The sequence below is a fragment of the Aegilops tauschii genome, chromosome 5 (assembly GCF_002575655.3).
Source record: "Aegilops tauschii subsp. strangulata cultivar AL8/78 chromosome 5, Aet v6.0, whole genome shotgun sequence".
Taxonomy (NCBI): Eukaryota; Viridiplantae; Streptophyta; class Magnoliopsida; order Poales; family Poaceae; genus Aegilops; species Aegilops tauschii.
Genome location: NC_053039.3, coordinates 545578106 through 545591946, shown reverse-complemented (window position 1 = coordinate 545591946; position 13841 = coordinate 545578106). Strand labels below are relative to the sequence as shown.

At 46.4% G+C, this 13841-nt stretch overlaps 1 protein-coding gene across 1 annotated transcript; it reads left to right on the top strand.

Moving 5' to 3' along the window:
* Positions 1–3933: 3933 nt before the first annotated feature.
* On the top strand, positions 3934–5793 carry LOC109732403 (fructokinase-2-like). The gene is made up of 3 exons (XM_020291577.2): positions 3934–4149; positions 4718–5380; positions 5475–5793. Exons 1-3 carry the CDS (start codon positions 3934–3936, stop codon positions 5607–5609), a joined length of 1014 nt encoding a protein of 337 aa, XP_020147166.1. The 3' UTR covers positions 5610–5793.
* Positions 5794–13841: the final 8048 nt, after the last annotated feature.

Sequence of the window (13841 nt, the reverse complement as noted above, 5' to 3'; positions counted from 1 at the left end):
ATGAGTTGTAGGAGGACGCCCAATTCACGGCACTCGCTAGGTTGCACACAGAGAGGACCTTTAGTCATGAACCTTTATGCAATTGGCATGGATTCCTGGAACCTTGCATAGGAAGTGGATTTTCACGCTATTGAGGATATTTTGTTCTCTGTCCAGTTAGAGTTCCCTAGGAACTAGGAGCGAGTGATGAATGGCAGACCATGGATTTTTCATGATGAAACTGATGAAATTTGACTTCCCGAAAAAATAGGGGAGGGGAGGGCACACAAATAGGGGATCCTTAGGTGATCACATTAGGTGATCGGGTGTCGGTCGGGTATCTGTGGATGGACAAATAGAGGGGGGGGGGGGTGTTCACTATTTGGGCTTTCCCCTTGGAAATGCCCTAACCATATCAAATGGCATGGCTAAGCTATCTCAACAATTATAAGAGAATAGAACATGTATCTATAGTGGAGCGTCGCCTTGGAGCACCAGCACCACGAGCTCGCTTTTTTCAAGTTTGAAAATGTTAATTTTTATGACATGTTTTTAATTAATTTTTTACATGTATAATAGATGTGTAGTATATCTGTACGAAGTTTATCAATATACGTGTTTGTATGTAAAGATAAAAAAAGATAAATACATGCACATAAATGGACTTTTTGTTTTTTAGCCAGAATAAAGTTGCTAAATATGATGATTATTATGATGACACATATTTTATAAAGTATAGTGATAATCATCCTTATGAAACTTGTCATAGTTATGAAGAGAAGTACTTCCCAACGAATACTACAATTTTAATGTGCAAATGGTTTATAAAGTTAAAGTATCACATGATAGTTATTTTTTTGAATTTCTCCCACTATTACCAATGAGAAGGCTTTTACTTATGTGGAGAGTAGCAAAATTTAGGGTTGAAAAGAATGATTTATGTGATAGATATATTATAGATTTTGTTCATGATTCTAATGAAAATTATTATGAGAGAGGGATGGATGGTTATAGATATCTCAATAGTATCTATTTTCTTCTCTTCAAGATGATTTTTTTAAAGTTGCACTTGTTTTGCCTTTATATGTTAGTTTCTACTTGCTTCGGTGAAATATTTGCATATAAAATTCCTATGCATATGAGGTGGGTTAGATTTAAATGTGTATTCTCTTTGATGCTCACTATTGTGCCTAACAATAATTATGATCCAAGTTTGCTGGTGAACATGTTCAAATAATCATGTCTAGCTCAAATGAATTAGGTGCTTCTAGGAGACAATCCACAATTAGATTGGTTTGAATAATGTAGAACTTGCTCCCTTCTTGTAGTAAAGTCATTTTCTTTTTATGATTATAGAGTCTTCAAGACTAGCCTGTTTCCACTTCTATTTTTAGGCCGATATGATGGTTGAAATATTTCCTTAGTAACATACTAGTGGCGTGCTAAACCTAAGGCACACTACTAGTAACCAACGCCACTAGTACATGTTATCATTTGCGTGATATTGGTGGCATGATAGATCTGCACCACTAACAACATTTTTCAAATGCCACTAGTAGGCTTTTTTGCACTAGTGACGGAAACACGAAGGGTCCATATAGAACAATTTCTAGAATAAGCTGGACATTATCCTCGCGGTGTAGTGGCTATTCTTGTCGAGACAAGATGATATAACAATATGTCTTCCAATAAGTGTGTTAGCCACGACATTTCACTTTACGGGTTACAGAAAGACCAATATTTTTATTTTATTTTTGAAACAGAGGTAAAAGATTTGCATCATATATTAGTTAAGAAGAGAATAGAGTAATGTGTTACAAGACCCCGGTACAAAGTGAATCACTCTCCCGCTACAATGGTTCCCATTTTTTTCGCACCCGCGACAATCCAAAGCTTGGCCTCGGTCTTGATGTATTTGAGCAAGACTGACGTTGGTGCACTTTTGTGATGGAAGACGCGGACATTCCGCTCGTTACAAATAGTCCAACTCATGAGCATGGTAAGAGATGACATTGCCTTCATGTTGGGCGTGTTGTTGTTGGACCTCTTGACCCACCAGTCATTGACGGATCTCTCAAGGTACCAGTCAGAAGTGTTAAAGCTCAACAAGCGTAGCCAATCATTCACCAAATTCTAGTGGCGAATGGTGAAGCGGCATTTTGTGGAAAAGGTCAGGGCCGGATTCATGCACCAGTTTGCGTAGAGGGCAAAGACCACAATTAGGACAACCACGCTTGGTCAATCCATCAGCGGTCCGAATCCTATCTATCTTGGGTGGCCAACCAAGGCAAAAATTTGACCTTGGGAGGAGCCCATGCCAGTAATATAATTCTTGAGGAAATATTTTAACTACCGCATCTGCTTGAAATTCTAATTTAATTAGGGATATAATACTTCAGATTCAGCTTGTCCAACAAGAAAGTTTGCAACATATTTTGACGAGAAAATGTTGCTAGATTCTTAGGTAATGAACTACAGAAGTAAGAGCATCTCCAACAGGTGATGCAAACCAATAATTACCTAACTTTTACAGATTCAGCTTGTCCAACAAGAAAGTTTGCAACATATTTCGATGAGAAAATGTTGTTAGATTCTTAGGTAATGAACTACAAAAGTAAGAGCATCTCCAATAGGTGATGCAAACCAATAATTACCTAACTTTTACATCACCTGAGGCCAAAAAAGTCTCTCCAACAGCTGTCCGTGATGTAAAATTGGCCAAACAAAAATTTAGGGCACGATGTAAAATTTGCTTCGGTGATGCAAATATACATCACCTGGGATGGTGATGTAAAAGCCACACGCCCGCTTGCGCAGGTAACCGTTCCCCCGGACCTTCCCGCCTGCAGCTGGAAGCCATCTTCGCCGTCGCCGCTGCCCCTATGCTGCCAGTACCCAGACCTCCCTCGACCCCGCCGCCACCCCGCGCACTACCGGCGGCCGCCGGTTCCTCTACCAGCTTTTGTCAGCGCCGCTGCCTCTCCGTCGGCTCGATCTCGTCGTTCCCGGCCATCACGACGGCCGCTGGAGGGCCCCGTCGCTTCAATTGGGCCGTCGATGGTCTGGGAAGCCGCCAACCCCGCCGCTCCTTCCCGGCCCTCCTCCGCCTCCTTCCGTTCCTCCCCTGGCATCAGGTCGACCATGCCGTCACCCCTAGCCTTCTCGACGTCCGCCGGAGCGCTTATTGAGCCGCTGCTGGTCCGGTCATTCCATTTCCGCAGCGGCCGATTTTTGTAGAACAAAAATATACATCACTTGAGGCAGGCAGCTGTTGGAGCACTCGTGCCCTATATGGTGCCCAATTTTACATCACGTGTTGGAATTGGACACTTTCGGTGCCCTAAAAACACGTATTTGGTGATGTATATTTTACATCACGTCGTTTTTTGAGTCCTATTTTGGGGCATCTACTGGTGATGCTCTAAGCTTCAAAACATGTGCTGAATTGCAAGAATGCAAGATACATGTGAACATAAAAATGTTGTGCTCAAGAACACATGTGGTAAGCAATCCAAACAATTAAAAAAAAAGGACTCCATAAAGAACCGTCCGATGAGCAAGGTAATATCATATTGGTCGGCCAGTCTAAAGGACATAGTAATAATTATTATATATAGTCAAGCAAAATCCTTCAGGAACCTCTCGCAAAAAAATATATTCCTTCAGGAACCGAACAATTACCCATGGCTGCCTTATTTGCAAAAAAAAGAAAAAAAAAGAGAGAGAGGAGTTATCCAAGCCGGAATTGAATACTAGCGGATTGTAACGGAAGTAGGATAAGATCGATAACTACTAGTAGTAGGATGAGAACTCTTTACCAACAAGATAATCGGCCCTTCCGCCAAGCCAAACCTCCTGCAGCGCTTTATAAGCGCCCCCTCTCGGCTCCCAACTTCCAATCCAACAAAAAGCACCTACATCCCCGGCTCGATCGATTTCTTCCGCACCGTTTCAATGGCGCCTCTCGGTGATACTGTTGCTCCTTTGGCCGCCGCCGCGGCGCCCGGCCTCGTCGTTTCCTTCGGTGAGATGCTAATTGACTTTGTGCCGGACGTGGCCGGCGTCTCGCTCGCTGAGTCCGGATGCTTCGTCAAGGCGCCCGGGGGCGCGCCCGCCAACGTTGCATGTGCCGTTTCCAAGCTCGGCGGCTCCTCCGCCTTTGTCGGCAAGGTACGTATGGATCAGTCGCCGTCCATGATAGCACATCATGATTCTCCCTGTCCTTGCGTTTATTGCCATGCATCCGGGCACGCGCGTTAGATTGTTGATTGGTAGACTCTGATCTGATCATGCCGAAGGCTGGTGTCGCCATAGGTGGGCCGACGCTGTCTGTCCGATCCTCACTACACGATGAGAATCGGGTGTTGACTTCTGATTGCTGATTCTTCTTTATCAGTAGTGTCACGATTTGGTCCCTTAATTATATCATTGCATGCTCTGCAACTTTCTTTTCGGTCTTGAATATAATCTCATAGTATCTTAGACTATCATTACCTGCATCTCAAGTCATTGATCAGTCCAAATCTAACATTAATCCACTCTTAACACAAAAGCAAACATTTTTACCTTATTCTCAAAGAGTAATGCATTATTTTTATAAACATTTGTTTATATATTCATATGGTCGGTGCAATCAATAATACGAGTTAATGAGACACACAGTAGTTATTTCTCGTCTAGACTATACACACCCTTATCGCATATGAAATTGTAATCGGATGATGATGTTTTTTTTCAGTTTGGCGACGACGAGTTCGGCCACATGCTGGTGGACATCCTCAAGCAGAACGGCGTGAACGCGGAGGGCTGCCTCTTCGACCAGCACGCGCGCACCGCCCTGGCCTTCGTCACCCTCAAGTCCAACGGAGAGCGCGAGTTCATGTTCTACCGCAACCCGTCCGCCGACATGCTCCTCACCGAGGCGGAGCTCAACCTCGACCTCATCCGCCGCGCCCGCATCTTCCACTATGGCTCCATCTCGCTCATCACCGAGCCCTGCCGCTCTGCCCACGTGGCCGCCATGCGCGCCGCCAAGTCCGCTGGCATCCTCTGCTCCTACGATCCCAATGTGCGCCTCCCGCTCTGGCCCTCCGCGCAGGCCGCACGTGACGGCATCATGAGCATCTGGAAGGAGGCCGACTTCATCAAGGTGAGCGACGAGGAGGTGGCCTTCCTCACCCAGGGCGACGCCCACGACGAGAAGAACGTCCTCTCCCTCTGGTTCGAGGGCCTCAAGCTGCTCGTCGTCACAGACGGCGAGAAGGGGTGCAGGTACTTCACCAAGGACTTCAAGGGCTCCCTGCCAGGGTACTCCGTCAACACGGTCGACACCACCGGCGCCGGCGATGCCTTCGTTGGATCCCTCCTCCTCAACGTCGCCAAGGACGACTCCATCTTCTATGTAAGAAACTAAATTATTATCAGCTGATTGAATTCAATTCCATTATGACTTGTGAGCAGTTGCTAATGATGTTGTTTTCTTTCTGATTGGTCAGAACGAGGCCAAGCTGAGGGAGATGCTGCAGTTCTCAAACGCTTGCGGGGCCATTTGCACCACCAAGAAGGGAGCCATCCCAGCGTTGCCCACCACCGCCACCGCCCTGGAGCTCATCAGCAAGGGCACCAACTAGCTCGTCTCGGTGTCGCGACGTCCGCGTTGAATCTTAGGAGAGTTTAGCTCCATTTTTATTAGGGATGATCTAAGTTTAGTTCGTGTGCCAGTCTTAATAAAAAGCAAGCATCTTGTGTAATTAAGGAGGCTGCTGATTGTTGTAGCCTTCACCCAAAAATTTATCAGAACCTTGAATGCCTGGACGTGTGTTCGGAAGAAGAATATGCTCTACAAGATGTTTAGTAGTTTATTTAGGCTAATAAAAGTCAATTGACAGGAGCCCCAAGGCGCCCGCCGCTGCTAGGGGGAGCCGTTGAGGCTGTGAATGCTGTCAAAATCTGCAGCCGCCGACCCCTCCATCTCACCCCGATGGGGCCAATTTTTGTGTTTTGACCCTTTTACTAAAGTTTAGCCGGATCTGACCTCAGAAATTTTTTCAGGATCTGACCCTTTTCCCTATCATCATTGTCAGTGACGGTAGGGTTTAACTACCTACCGCCATGATCAATAGCGGTAGATCAACGTCTAGACCAGTGGCGAAGCCACGTATAAACTGGGTAGTCAATTGACTACCCAACTTTTTGGTAAAACTAGCATATAAGTGTAGAAATATTGAATTTTTTTTGTATAAATTCATATAATTGACTACATAATTTCAATTGACTAGACAAGAGAACATTTCTGGCACCGCCACTGGTCTAGACGGCGTTTATACATGGAGAAGCCTACCGCCAAACATGGTGGCGGTAGCCTTCAAGACCATACCGCCATGGCATCTCGCGTTATCCTCCTGACTCGTCCCGTATCCTCCTGTGTCACCCCTGCGCGACGACCGGGGGAACCCTAGCGCCGCCGCGTCCTCGTCCCTCCCCCGACATCTCCTCCTCGCCGCCGCCGGGCAAAGCCCGGTCGGCGGCGGCGGGATCTCTTCTCCCACGACTCGCTGGATTTGGCGCGGGCGGATCGCGGCGGTTGTTGGCGGCGCGCTGGAGGCGGGGCGCGCCGCCGCGGGCTTGGGGGCGACGGCAGGGCTCACGCTCGCGGTTTCCCCTGGTGTGCGTGGGAGTCCGCTCGGGGCGCGCGGCGGCGGCCCTCGGCAAGCGGTGGCGGGCGCTGGGCTCTCGGCGGCGCTCCGGCGTGTGCAGGCGGCGGCGGTCCCTGTGCGCGGTTGGCGACTCTGTCTCTGACCCGGACGGCGCGGGGGATGGCGGCGGCCCGGCGTGGCCGGCGATCTGGATGCGGTGGTGCCGGCGGCTCGCTGATCTGCCGGTGCTCCAGGGTTCTGCCTGGTGGTGCTGGTGGTGACGGCGGCCCGTGCACGAGAGTTGGATCCCTTCGAACTGATCTGGGTGAAAACTTGCCTTCGGCGTCTGCTAAGGCCGGCGGTGGCGGCGCTATCTCCGTCGTTCCCTTCTTGAAGGCATCGCCGTGGAGAAGTTCAATGCCACTCTCTGCTACCTCCGGGGGAAACCCTAGATCGGATGATTGGATGATGGCGGCGCTCTGGTGTCGTTCCTCCCTTGGGGGCGTCATTCTTGGAGGTACACACGTGATCGAGGGACCAGAGGACGGATTTTTTTGGTGGAGCGGTGATTCATCCTGCACATTGATGGCGATGGATCTTAACGGCGTGGCATAGTGCAGATTCGGAGTTCGCTGTGGGAGGATGGACTCGCGCAGGAGGACGACGCTGTCGGGCGTCGATGGCAGAGAGACCTGGCACGGTACATGCAACAGTACAACTCTGAAGATGGATTTGTGGCAGGTGGCTGCGGCGGCCTCATACCCAGCAGGCGTCCTGGTTGAGGAGTGCGCCGGACTGGTAGGTGCCCCATACCCGGCAGGCGTCCTGGTTGGGACCTCAGGTCTTAGATGTTTAGGTTTGGCTGCGATGTCTGTTTGGTATTAGGCCCATACTATCTGCGCCCTTTCATCAATTGGATAGGTGTAGCGACAGTTGTTGCTTAGACGGTGGCTTTAGTCCTGCTGTTGTACGGCTTTGTAAGGTCTTGTAAGAATAATTAATAAAGTGGCCGTATGCATCGCCCTGATGCAGAGACCGGCGTCATCCTCCTTTAAAAAAATCTCGCGGTAACTCCTTTTTCATTACACACGGCCGGCCGCTGGCGCTAATGCATGTGTTAATCACCCGTAGTCATGTACTAATGCATGTGCTACGCAGCTATAGCAAATGGTAGTAGTGTCGACCAGGTTGGATTTGAACTTGAATCCTCCAAAAGCATCATGCGTACGTGAAAGCTAAGCAGGCAAGCAAAGTGCTTGATTGATTTTGTTGGACCAAGTACGTGCACGTATGTGTAGCCGCGTAGAGTACGATACCTATGTGAACCTGGATCGATTCTATCTTCACGGAACGGAAGAGCTCTCCCTCTCTCCAGAACTCTCGTAACTTGGCAAACAAAATAGTAGAACAGAGGAAATATTTTGTGATAGGGTGCAACATGCATGTTTTTATTGATTTTTTTCTAGTATATATAGGGGTACATCGAATTGCCGTGTTCAACACGTAATTTACTTGGAGACCAACACGACGCGGCCCGGTGTTAGTTTACAGTTTATCTGCGTGCCAGTGCCTGAATATTATTTAAGGGTGAGTCGATTTCTGTTTAGGGGGAAAATAGGCGCGCAGAGGTGCAGCAGCCGTCGGTTTGCCGGGAACCAGCAGTCTCTAGGTCTATCTTAGGGGTGCCGGGGCTGCAGGTGCTCGCCGGGGAGCAGAAGTCTCTGGGTCTATCTTAGGGGTGCCCGGGGGTGCAGGTTCACCGAAGAAGTTGGGTAGTTCGCCGGCTCTAGAGGGATGGCCGGGACGGCGGCAAGCCCGGTGGTAGGAGGAGGTCGAGGGAGGGCGGGGCGGCAGATGCAGGCGGTTTGTCCTAGGCTTGAAGGCGGCGAGAGGAAGAAGAAGAGTGTGCGCCGTCTAGAACCACATTGTCCTCCTCCCCCTCGTCGAGCCCTTCCTCCTCTCCGAGCCGAGTGGCGATGCCGAAGTGCTGGTTCTGCGCGCCGGCCAGCGGCCACGGTGGAAGTTCTCGTCAGGGGGATCATGGCGTCACCGCCCTCGCTCTCCTAGACCGTCCGCATCCACGGCGACGGGCTCCTCCGGTGATGAGGAGGACCAGCCGTAGCAGCGGCGTCGGGGGGGTGCCACGGCGCCGGCTACCCGACGGCCGGGATCATCTTGCGCAACCGTGAGCTAAAGTTGTGGGAGACTCCACCACGCTGCAAATGCCACTCGTCGTTGCTAGAGCCGATCTAAATCCAAATTTTATTATTTTGTTTCTAGCAACCATCATATTGAAACTCTTATTTTAAAATCATGACTAACCCATCATATTAAAACTCTTAATTTTTGTTTCTAGCAACCATGCATCATATTAAAATCAAACAATATATGACATTAGCCATATAGAATATCTTAAAATATTTTGAAATATGATAGCTTTCAAGCCAAGAAAATATGAAATGTACTTAACTTTGTCACTCAAGTGCAAAGTGCACAATAACTTAATTTCTTTCTTTCCTATCATGACTAACCCATAGAATTAATTTTTGATTGTAGAAGACTTTTTCGTAAGTCCATGATATATAGGGTGGGGAACAGTTGGTCCTTTGATTAGCTTTACGTACATGCATGCATTTGACTAATGCATGTGCATGTACCATTTTATCGCATAGTGCGCTAGTGCAGGATTTTGACAGTCGACTGCAGGATCGGAGTACTAGTCTTCAATAGCATGCTAACTAGTGCACATGCTGATCCATATGCTGGGGTGATTAGCACATGCATTAGCGCAGCGGCCGGCCGTGTATAGTGGAAAGTAGCTACCGACCATGGCGGGATGGTACTGAAAGCTACCGCCGTCATCTTTGGCGGTAGGTTTCTGCCATATATAAACGCCGTCAAAACATTAATCAATTTCTACCGCTATTGATCATGGTGGTAGGTAGTTAAACTCTACCGTCACAGACAATGGCGGTAGGAAAAGGGTCAGATCTCGAAATACTTTCGGATGAAAGTCAGATCCGGCTAAACTTTAGCAAAAGGGTCAAAACATGAAAATCGGCTCCTGATGGGCACAACCTAGGAAAAGAAATAGTAGCAGTGTGCCTACGATGTGAGAGGTGTGAAAGATATCAAGCGTTCCTACTTCATCGAGGGAGCCGCGTGGTGTTTATATTGATATGGCCGCAGCCCTTGGCTTGGCGTACAAGATTACACAAGAGGAGTTTGAGTGGAATACAAGAGAAGGAAGGAGGTTGAGATTACAACGTCGTATATTCTAACACCCTCCCTTAATCTCAACTAACCTAAGTTAAGATTACTCTTGAATTCTTCAAATGGTCTTCCTGGTAATGCTTTTGTAAAACCATCGGCCACTTGATCCTTGGAAGGAATAAACCGAATCTCAAGTTTCTTTGCTGCAAATCTTTCTCGCACAAAGTGAAAAACAATTTCTATGTGCTTTGTCCTGGCATGGAACACTGGATTTGCAGACAGATATGTTGCTCCCAAATTATCACACCATAAACATGAGATACGATTCTTCTTGATCCCCTATTCCTCAAGAAGTGATTCAACCCAAATGATTTCAGCAGTTGCATTCTCCAAAGACTTGTATTCAGCTTCTGTACTTGACTGTGATACAGTAGCTTGCTTTCTAGCACTCCAGGAAATAAGATTAGATCCAAAAAACACTGCAAAACCTCCAGTTGATCTTCTGTCATCACTACATCCTGCCTAGTCAGCATCAGAAAATGCACTCACAAGAGAGGAATTAGACCGTTTGAAATGAAGTCCTATTCCCATAGTATGTTTCACATATCTTACAATCCTCTTGACAGCTGACCAATGTGCAGAAGTAGGTGCATGAAGATATTGACAAACCTTGTTGACAGCAAATGAGATGTCTGGACGTGTGAGGGTTAGATATTGTAGTGCTCCCACAATACTCCTATACCTTGTACTCTCCTCCTCTTGAAGTGGCTCACCCTCATAGAGAATTTGATAAGCCAATGATTTTTTTCCGTCTGAGAGATTTTCTGAGGAGGATAAAGGTGTAGGCATTGGCTTACAATTTTTCATCCCCATGCGAGACAGAAGCTCAATAATATATTTTTTCCTGATTTAACACAATGCCATCTTGAGTTTTCTTGAATTCAATACCTAGGAAGAAATGCAAATCACCTAGGTCCTTCAAGGCAAACTCTGAGCTCAAATCATGCAAAAGAGCATTACACTAGTAGAAAAGCGGGCTTTTGTCCCGGTTGGTAAGGGCCTTTAGTCCCGGTTTTTGAACCGGGACTAAAGGGTCGTTACTAATGCCTCCCCCCTTTAGTCCCGGTTCTTACACGAACCAGGACTAAAGGCCGTCCACGTGGACGCAGCCTGGAGCTCCACCTTTAGTCCCGGTTGGTGTTACCAACCGGGACTAAAGGAAATTTTATGATTTTTTTTTGAAAATTTTTTTGCGAATTTTTTTATTTTTTTTTGATTTTCAAATTTCTGAATTATTTTAACCTCTAATCTCTAATCACCACCCTCATCACTGCTCAATTTATCCTCTAATCTCCAATCACCTCTCATCATTCCAAATCATCTAACTTCCCGGATGATCACCCATCCTCTCACTACTCCAGCCCGAGCACGCTTAACTTCCGGGTTCTATTCTCCCTCGTTTCCAAGTCTGCACTTGTTGTTTTCCTGATAATAGTAAGATGTCAATTCTATTAACCCTCAGGAATTTAGCTTGAGCATGAAGTGACACATTTCACTGTGTGAGTTTGAAACTATTGTTTTAAAAAACAATAATTATGTAGTAACACTAATATTTCTGGAATAATTAGTTTGACCATTGTTTGACCACTGTTTGACCAGATTTGACCAAAATTCAAAAAAACTGAAATAATTATTTAGTAACACGAATATTCTAGAATAATTAGTTTGACCATTGTTTGACCATAATTTGAAATTTTTTGAATTTTTTTGCCTCTCCAGATCTTAAAAGCCCCCTATCTTTTTTCTGTTAGGTTTTAGAGGATTTTGAAAATGTTTAACGGGGTTTCCCCGATTAAATTCGGATGTAACTTTTCGAGTAGATGATTTTTCATATAAAAGACTTTTTCATCCGAGTTCGTATGCAAAAGTTATGCCCATTTTAAGAAATTCCAGAGAGATTTTGCAAATAAAGTCGAAATTCATATTTGTTAATTTTCCCAACAACTAGACCACATATCACATGGAAAACTTATTTTATTTTATTTTTTTGACATTTCCATCATTTTCTTTTGTTTTTTCTAAAACTGAAAAGGCGGTCCACGCGTGGGGGGGGGGGGGGGGGTAGAGTTTGATGGGCCTTTTAATAGCAAAAAGAAGTTTCATAAAGAATGTTTTTGTTAGACATTTTAATAGAAAAAAGCATTATCATAAAGATTTTTTTGTTAGAAACTAAAATAACAAAATCTGTTTTTGAATAGAATCATAAAACACAGTAATAACAAAATCAAAGAATTCAAATTTGAAAACTAATGGCACTAACAGAAAGTTTATAATTTTTGTGACCTAAAGGCAAAAAGAATTAAAAAATAAAATTTAATAAAATAAATAAAAATAGCAATAGTAAGTATTTTGTTGTAAGTAGAAACAAAATAAAATAAATAAAGCAACAAAGAAAAAAAAGTGCCATCTACTAGGCCACCACGGCCTGAATACGACTAGAAACCCAACCATGGGCCAGGATTCAGGCTCGCAGGTGGCCCAGTAGGCCCACAGGCACACAGTGTACGGTTAGGCTCGAAAGCCTGCAATTGAGAGGAGCTCGAGAGGGTGGGCGCAGCAGCGCTTATAAACCACTCTCGAGCTCTCTCAACTAGCGAGGTGGGACTAAACTTTGGCCGCGACGCGGGCAGCACATGTCCTTTGGTCCCGGTTGGTGGCACCAACCGGGACTAAAGGACTAACCTTTAGTCTCGGTTGGTGCCACCAACCGGTACTAATGGGTATCGCACCCTTTAGTCCCGATTCGTGGCACCAACCGGGACTAAAGGGCCCAGGTGAACCGGGACTAATGCCTTAGCCGCACGAACCGGGACCAATGCTCACATTAGTCCCGGTTCGTGACTGAACCGGGACTAATGTGAATATTGCCCTGTGACGAAAGCCCTGTTTTGTACTAGTGTTAGTAGCATTTTGTGAAGAACTTGCAACTATGATATCATCAACATATATAAGCACAAAAATGACTACTCCTGCCTTGTTATAAATAAACAAGGATGTGTCAGCCTTGGAGGCAATGAAGCCAAGATATTTCAACTGTGAGCTCAATCTGGAATACCATGCTCTAGGTGCTTGCTTTAAACCATAGAGTGCTTTATCAAGCTTGCAGACATAATGTGGCAATTTCTTACTCTCATACCCAGGTGGCTGTCTCATAAACACTTCCTCTTCCAGAACACCATGCAGAAACACGTTCTGTACATCTAGCTGCCTTAGACTCCATCCTCTGGATACAGCAATAGCTAACACAAGTCTGATAGTTGCAGCTTTCACAACAGGACTAAAGGTGTCCTCATAGTCAATACCATAACGTTGCTTAAGGGCCAGTTCTTTTCACCTCTAGCATATGCAGAAGCCACTGCGGAAATAAGCCCTTGAGAAGCCACGGTGGAAATAAGCCTAGTCAAAATAAGCCATCCAGTTCTTTCAGCCTTTGTATCCCTTCAGCTTATATTCTATGAACCCAGTGAAAAGTCTGTAATACCACAACACAAAATTCATACACGAGAACGTATTTTTGGTCATACATATACACGTACACAGCAGTCAGTGACATGCTCGAGAACTTGCATCACATGCCGAATTGGAAAGAAGTACGTAGGAGAAAGATAAAAGGATAGAAGGTGCTGACCTTGGCAAGAGCTTGGACAGGGACGACTAGACTGGAGCTCGGCGTCAAGATCGGACTAGTATGGAGGCCGGATGTGCAGGATGTGCAGCAGGACGGGAGCAGCAGATGGATGGGTGAAGGCCGACGATCCCGACGTTCGAGCAGGCTAGCGATGTTGGCTAACCTCCCTGCATGACGTCGGGATGGGCGGCGGCGGCGGCGGCTAGCTGGACAAGAGGTGACGGCGGCGGCGGCGGCTGGACAAGAGGCGGCGGCGAGGAAGCCTAGCAGACGCACGGAGCAACGATGGGCGATGTTGGGGTCGTGTTTTTCATGGGTGACATTTC

Excerpts from the sequence above, each read along its gene's own strand:
- LOC109732403 (XM_020291577.2), top strand. The coding sequence starts at position 3,934 with ATGGCGCCTCTCGGTGATACTGTTGCTCCTTTGGCCGCCGCCGCGGCG. Across the intron at positions 4,150-4,717 it reads CCTCCGCCTTTGTCGGCAAG|TTTGGCGACGACGAGTTCGG; the intron begins GTACGTATGGAT and ends GTTTTTTTTCAG. Across the intron at positions 5,381-5,474 it reads AGGACGACTCCATCTTCTAT|AACGAGGCCAAGCTGAGGGA; the intron begins GTAAGAAACTAA and ends CTGATTGGTCAG.